Source organism: Nanorana parkeri, unplaced genomic scaffold (genome assembly GCF_000935625.1).
Source record: "Nanorana parkeri isolate BGI_ZX_2015 unplaced genomic scaffold, ASM93562v1 scaffold4068, whole genome shotgun sequence".
Lineage (NCBI taxonomy): Eukaryota > Metazoa > Chordata > Amphibia > Anura > Dicroglossidae > Nanorana > Nanorana parkeri.
Genome location: NW_017310335.1, coordinates 15,294 through 23,180, shown reverse-complemented (window position 1 = coordinate 23,180; position 7,887 = coordinate 15,294). Strand labels below are relative to the sequence as shown.

The 7,887-nt window shown below is 51.0% G+C and overlaps 1 protein-coding gene across 1 annotated transcript in view; it reads left to right on the top strand.

The window, feature by feature from the left end:
• The window catches only part of LOC108803708 (arf-GAP with GTPase, ANK repeat and PH domain-containing protein 3-like), a 1,067-nt gene extending 502 nt beyond the window's left edge, over nucleotides 1–565 (top strand). The window contains exons 2-3 of the mRNA XM_018575529.1: nucleotides 48–303; nucleotides 390–565. Coding sequence (XP_018431031.1) covers nucleotides 48–303; nucleotides 390–527 — 394 coding nt within the window. The 3' untranslated portion in view covers nucleotides 528–565. The remainder of the gene's footprint in view (nucleotides 1–47; nucleotides 304–389) is intronic.
• Nucleotides 566–7,887: the final 7,322 nt, after the last annotated feature.

Sequence of the window (7,887 nt, the reverse complement as noted above, 5' to 3'; positions counted from 1 at the left end):
GTTCCACGGTGAGAGCATTCATAGCGTCTTGTTTTTGCTCCTGGCAGGGAAGAGAAGGAGCGGTGGATCCGTGCCAAGTATGAGCAGAAGCTCTTCCTGTACCCCCTGCCAGCCTCGGACGTCCCCCTGGGGCAGCAGCTCCTGCGAGCGGTGGTGGAGGATGATTTGCGGATGGTGGTGGCGTTGCTGGCGCACGGTACGAAGGAGGAGGTGAATGAAACGTATGGGGACGGGGACGGGCGGTCGGCGCTCCATCTCTCGGCGGCGATGGCCAATGTGGTGTGCACCCAACTTCTCATCTGGGTAAGTGGAAGGAACGTCTGCGATTGTCTTTCCCCCTCGGGAAGATCTTCCGTCTACTAATCCCCCTTTCCTTCTTGTCTCCTCAGTACGGCGTGGACGTGAAGTGCTGCGATGCGCGCAGTCTCACCTCGCTCTCGTACGCCCGTCGCGCCGGCAGCACGGAGTGCACGGATATTCTCCTTCAGTACGGCTGCCCCAGCGACAGTCCCAGCCCCGCCCTGTAACCATGGAGAACTCCGATCACGTGACTCTGATGGAGAACATTGGGCCTGACTCTCAGTCCTCCCATCACGTGACTCTGATGAAGAACATTGGGCCTGACTCTCAGTCCTCCCATCACGTGACTCTGATGAAGAACATTGGGCCTGACTCTCAGTCCTCCCATCACGTGACTCTGATGAAGAACATTGGGCCTGACTCTCAGTCCTCCCATCACGTGACTCTGATGAAGAACATTGGGCCTGACTCTCAGTCCTCCCATCACGTGACTCTGATGAAGAACATTGGGCCTGACTCTCAGTCCTCCCATCACGTGACTCTGATGAAGAACATTGGGCCTGACTCTCAGTCCTCCCATCACGTGACTCTGATGAAGAACATTGGGCCTGACTCTCAGTCCTCCCATCACGTGACTCTGATGAAGAACATTGGGCCTGACTCTCAGTCCTCCCATCACGTGACTCTGATGAAGAACATTGGGCCTGACTCTCAGTCCTCCCATCACGTGACTCTGATGAAGAACATTGGGCCTGACTCTCAGTCCTCCCATCACGTGACTCTGATGAAGAACATTGGGCCTGACTCTCAGTCCTCCCATCACGTGACTCTGATGAAGAACATTGGGCCTGACTCTCAGTCCTCCCATCACGTGACTCTGATGAAGAACATTGGGCCTGACTCTCAGTCCTCCCATCACGTGACTCTGATGAAGAACATTGGGCCTGACTCTCAGTCCTCCCATCACGTGACTCTGATGAAGAACATTGAGCCTGACTCTCAGTCCTCCCATCACGTGACTCTGATGAAGAACATTGGGCCTGACTCTCAGTCCTCCCACTCGTGACCCTGATGAAGAACATTGGGCCTGACTCTCAGTCCTCCCATCACGTGACTCTGATGAAGAACATTGGGCCTGACTCTCAGTCCTCCCATCACGTGACCCTGATGAAGAACATTGGGCCTGACTCTATGTCCTCCCATCAAGGGACCCTCTTGAAACACATAAGAACATTGGGCCTGACTCTCAGTCCTCCCACTCGTGACCCGGCTCTGGCAGCCATTTTTTTTTTATTCTGTTTTAAATATGATTGATTCTCAGGATCCTGGACGTTACCTCCGTGTCCCCCGCGCTCTCCGCCTTCCATCACACGTGACGCTGCTCTTCACCCTCCGCCAATGTTGTACGTGTTGGTCCTGCAGAGCAGCGTATGTAACACGAGTACGAGTTCCTATCTAGTGGCATTATCAATGTGTCTGTGGAACGGACTGTAAAGCTGTGCCCCCCCCCCCTCTCTATGGGAGGGGCCGCGAATCATAAGAAATAGGGATCGTCAATCGTAATCAGTGTTAAGGTACAAGAAGGTACATCCTGCGGATGGTGTTCCCGGAACTCGCAGCGCCCTCTCCTACTTGAAACATGTCGTGTGTGGAGTGTTTCTATCTCCATGACCTTTCCATTTCCTCACATGGTACCTCTAGTGTGACCCGTGTGATGGGCTCTCGTATGTCTCCCGGTATATATATGTATATATGTATTATATGTAGAAGATTGTTGGCTGGATATCACTTTGTGGGGATAAATGAAGCATTGTGTGTTTACAGACATTATTGTACTCCGTATTGTATGTTCTCTTGGCTGATGCCCTGGAAGAAGACCTTGAAGGACTCGCAGGGTCACTTCTACACACATATCATAGTAGGCCTTAGTTCATGGATCTCTGGGTGTCCCTCATGTCTAACCTTCACAAGGTCTGGGTGAGGGTCTCATATCTTCGCTGAACGTCGAATTACTTCCTTCGGAACACTACATGATCTCACCCGTCTGTAAGCCGACCTAAAAAAAAAATAGGGGGCGTGTGGGTCTTGGACAGCAGGTAGGTCAGATCTCCTGGACAGGTGCTACATCAAGTGACAGACTTCTTGAATTAGAGGCAGATTATGAGGGACAAACTTACTGATCAGGAGGTAGACATTGAAAGACAGACCTCCTGGATTAAAGGGAAATGTCTAGGGACACATTTCCTGGTCAGAGAGAAGACATTGTGGGATAGACCTCCTGGACTAGGGGTAAAAGTCAAGGGGCAAACTTCCTGGTCAAAGGGTAGACATTGTGGGGCAGACATCCTGGATTAGGGGTACATGTCGGGGAACAAACAACCTGGTTAGGAGGTAGACATGGAGGGATGGACCTCCTAGATTAGGGGTAGATGTTGAGGGACAAACTTCCTGGTCTGGAGGTAGACATCGAAAGACAGACATCTTAAATTAGTGGCAGATGTTAAGGGACAAAGTCCAGTCAGAAGGTAGATGTGGACAGATCAACCTTCTGGATTAGAGGTAGATGATGAGGGCAAACGTCATGGGCAGGACATAGACCTACTGAACTAGCGATAGATGTTGAGGGGCGAATTTCCTGATCAGGAGGTAGATGCTCAGCTTCTGGACAAACCTTTGAAGATCGGCCTTTTGACCATGACAGTTGAGGAACACATTTCTGTGACCGGCGGTAGAAGATGAAGTCTAGATCTTCTTACCAATTGGTGAAATTGCAGGAACTGGATCTCGGAAGATAGCAGAGGAAGGCTGGAGATCTGGAAGAGCAATTAGCTGAGGAGGGACTTGGTTTCCGGGACTAGTTAGACAACATGAATCTTGGATAGTAGCTATAAAACCTGAAGGACACAACAATACATAAAGGATGTAACCCCCAAATGATTGACAGAATAGGAAAGTTGAAGCTCTTAAAATAAATACGAGATGTAGGACAATAGTTAGAAATGAACGATGAAGTTCATGGACAACAACTAGCAAAGCAGAAGAAACAAAGACCTGGCGTGGTGGCGGGTGAGAGGTGAAGCTGAAGGTAAATTGGGTCTGTTTAGGCTACCGGGATAAGAACAATGAACTGCGGCTACCACAACATAGTAAGTCGTCCTAGGGGAGTCCTGGGGAGGCGAGGACGGAGAAGACTTGTGAACATGAGTTACTGGTGAATAGATTATGGACTTTTATCAAATCAGAATGGTCCAATCTGCAGGCCAGCAGAGGCAGACGAGGCACAAAGTGTGTGAAGGAGTCCTAACCTGAGATAATCCATCTCCCGGCATGAAGTGCAAAACGGAAATGAATGACCATGTAGATGAGAAGACGGGGCATGGGAGGAGGAGAAGATGGGGCAAAGGGGAAGAAGACGGGGCATGGGATGGGAAGAAAACGGGGCACGGGAGGAGAAGAAGACGCTAATCTGCAGGCCAGCAGAGGCAGACGAGGCACAAAGTGTGTGAAGGAGTCCTAACCTGAGATAATCCATCTCCCGGCATGAAGTGCAAAACGGAAATGAATGACCATGTAGATGAGAAGACGGGGCATGGGAGGAGGAGAAGATGGGGCAAAGGGGAAGAAGACGGGGCATGGGATGGGAAGAAAACGGGGCACGGGAGGAGAAGAAGACGCGGCATGGGAGGAGAAGACGGGGCACGGGAGGAGGAGAAGACGGGGCACGGGAGGAGGAGAAAACGGGGCACGGGAGGAGGAGAAGACGGGGCACGGGAGGAGGAGTTATATGTATTATATGTAGAAGATTGTTGGCTGGATATCACTTTGTGGGGATAAATGAAGCATTGTGTGTTTACAGACATTATTGTACTCCGTATTGTATGTTCTCTTGGCTGATGCCCTGGAAGAAGACCTTGAAGGACTCGCAGGGTCACTTCTACACACATATCATAGTAGGCCTTAGTTCATGGATCTCTGGGTGTCCCTCATGTCTAACCTTCACAAGGTCTGGGTGAGGGTCTCATATCTTCGCTGAACGTCGAATTACTTCCTTCGGAACACTACATGATCTCACCCGTCTGTAAGCCGACCTAAAAAAAAAATAGGGGGCGTGTGGGTCTTGGACAGCAGGTAGGTCAGATCTCCTGGACAGGTGCTACATCAAGTGACAGACTTCTTGAATTAGAGGCAGATTATGAGGGACAAACTTACTGATCAGGAGGTAGACATTGAAAGACAGACCTCCTGGATTAAAGGGAAATGTCTAGGGACACATTTCCTGGTCAGAGAGAAGACATTGTGGGATAGACCTCCTGGACTAGGGGTAAAAGTCAAGGGGCAAACTTCCTGGTCAAAGGGTAGACATTGTGGGGCAGACATCCTGGATTAGGGGTACATGTCGGGGAACAAACAACCTGGTTAGGAGGTAGACATGGAGGGATGGACCTCCTAGATTAGGGGTAGATGTTGAGGGACAAACTTCCTGGTCTGGAGGTAGACATCGAAAGACAGACATCTTAAATTAGTGGCAGATGTTAAGGGACAAAGTCCAGTCAGAAGGTAGATGTGGACAGATCAACCTTCTGGATTAGAGGTAGATGATGAGGGCAAACGTCATGGGCAGGACATAGACCTACTGAACTAGCGATAGATGTTGAGGGGCGAATTTCCTGATCAGGAGGTAGATGCTCAGCTTCTGGACAAACCTTTGAAGATCGGCCTTTTGACCATGACAGTTGAGGAACACATTTCTGTGACCGGCGGTAGAAGATGAAGTCTAGATCTTCTTACCAATTGGTGAAATTGCAGGAACTGGATCTCGGAAGATAGCAGAGGAAGGCTGGAGATCTGGAAGAGCAATTAGCTGAGGAGGGACTTGGTTTCCGGGACTAGTTAGACAACATGAATCTTGGATAGTAGCTATAAAACCTGAAGGACACAACAATACATAAAGGATGTAACCCCCAAATGATTGACAGAATAGGAAAGTTGAAGCTCTTAAAATAAATACGAGATGTAGGACAATAGTTAGAAATGAACGATGAAGTTCATGGACAACAACTAGCAAAGCAGAAGAAACAAAGACCTGGCGTGGTGGCGGGTGAGAGGTGAAGCTGAAGGTAAATTGGGTCTGTTTAGGCTACCGGGATAAGAACAATGAACTGCGGCTACCACAACATAGTAAGTCGTCCTAGGGGAGTCCTGGGGAGGCGAGGACGGAGAAGACTTGTGAACATGAGTTACTGGTGAATAGATTATGGACTTTTATCAAATCAGAATGGTCCAATCTGCAGGCCAGCAGAGGCAGACGAGGCACAAAGTGTGTGAAGGAGTCCTAACCTGAGATAATCCATCTCCCGGCATGAAGTGCAAAACGGAAATGAATGACCATGTAGATGAGAAGACGGGGCATGGGAGGAGGAGAAGATGGGGCAAAGGGGAAGAAGACGGGGCATGGGATGGGAAGAAAACGGGGCACGGGAGGAGAAGAAGACGCGGCATGGGAGGAGAAGACGGGGCACGGGAGGAGGAGAAGACGGGGCACGGGAGGAGGAGAAGCCGGGGCACGGGAGGAGAAGAAGACGGGGCACGGAAGGAGAAGAAGACGGGGCATGGAAGGAGAAGAAGACGGGGCACGGGAGGAGAAGACGGGGCACGGGAGGAGGAGAAGACGGGGCACGGGAGGAGAAGACGGGGCACGGGAGGAGAAGAAGACGCGGCATGGGAGGAGGAGAAGACGAGGCATAGGAGTAGAAGACTGGGCACGGGAGGAGAAGAAGACGTGGCATGGGAGGAGGAGAAGACAGGGCATGGGAAGAGTAGAAGACGGGGCATGGGAGGAGAAGAAGACGGGGCATGGGAGGAGGAGAAGACGGGGCATGGGAGGAGTAGAAGACGGGGCATGGGAGGAGAAGAAGTTTGGCATGGAAGGAGAAGACGGGGAACGGGAGGAGGAGAAGACGGGGCATGGGAGGAGGAGAAGACGGGGCACGGGAGGAGGAGAAGATGCGGCATGGGAGGAGGAGAAGACGGGGCATGGGAGGAGGAGATATGATATTGGGGTTCATGGTCAGGTCGGGTTTCTGTAGATGTGATATCGGGGTTCATGGTCAGGTCGGGGTTCTGTAGATATATCGGGGTTCATGGTCAGGTCGGGGTTCTGTAGATATATCGGGGATCATGGTCAGGTCGGGGTTCTGTAGATATATCGGGGATCATGGTCAGGTCGGGGTTCTGTAGATATATCGGGGATCATGGTCAGGTCGGGGTTCTGTAGATATATCGGGGATCATGGTCAGGTCGGGGTTCTGTAGATATATCGGGGATCATGGTCAGGTCGGGGTTCTGTAGATATATCGGGGATCATGGTCAGGTCGGGGTTCTGTAGATATATCGGGGATCATGGTCAGGTCGGGGTTCTGTAGATATATCGGGGATCATGGTCAGGTCGGGGTTCTGTAGATATATCGGGGATCATGGTCAGGTCGGGGTTCTGTAGATATATCGGGGATCATGGTCAGGTCGGGGTTCTGTAGATATATCGGGGATCATGGTCAGGTCGGGGTTCTGTAGATATATCGGGGATCATGGTCAGGTTGGGGTTCTGTAGATATATCGGGGATCATGGTCAGGTCGGGGTTCTGTAGATATATCGGGGATCATGGTCAGGTCGGGGTTCTGTAGATATATCGGGGATCATGGTCAGGTTGGGGTTCTGTAGATATATCGGGGATCATGGTCAGGTTGGGGTTCTGTAGATATATCGGGGATCATGGTCAGGTCGGGGTTCTGTAGATGTGATATCGGGGATCATGGTCAGGTCGGGGTTCTGTAGATGTGATATCGGGGATCATGGTCAGGTCGGGGTTCTGTAGATGTATCGGGGATCATGGTCAGGTCGGGGTTCTGTAGATGTATCGGGGATCATGGTCAGGTCGGGGTTCTGTAGATGTGATATCGGGGATCATGGTCAGGTCGGGGTTCTGTAGATGTATCGGGGATCATGGTCAGGTCGGGGTTCTGTAGATGTATCGGGGATCATGGTCAGGTCGGGGTTCTGTAGATGTGATATCGGGGATCATGGTCAGGTCGGGGTTCTGTAGATGTATCGGGGATCATGGTCAGGTCGGGGTTCTGTAGATGTATCGGGGATCATGGTCAGGTCGGGGTTCTGTAGATGTGATATCGGGGATCATGGTCAGGTCGGGGTTCTGTAGATATATCGGGGATCATGGTCAGGTCGGGGGTTCTGTAGATATATCGGGGATCATGGTCAGGTTGGGGTTCTGTAGATATATCGGGGATCATGGTCAGGTTGGGGTTCTGTAGATGTGATATGGGGGATCCTGGTCAGGTTGGGGTTCTGTAGATGTGATATCGGGGATCATGGTCAGGTCGGGGTTCTGTAGATATATCGGGGATCATGGTCAGGTCGGGGTTCTGTAGATATATCGGGGATCATGGTCAGGTCGGGGTTCTGTATATATATTGGGGATCATGGTCAGGTCGAGGTTCTGTAGATATATCGGGGATCATGGTCAGGTTGGGGTTCTGTAGATGTGATATCGGGGATCATGGGCAGGGGGGGGT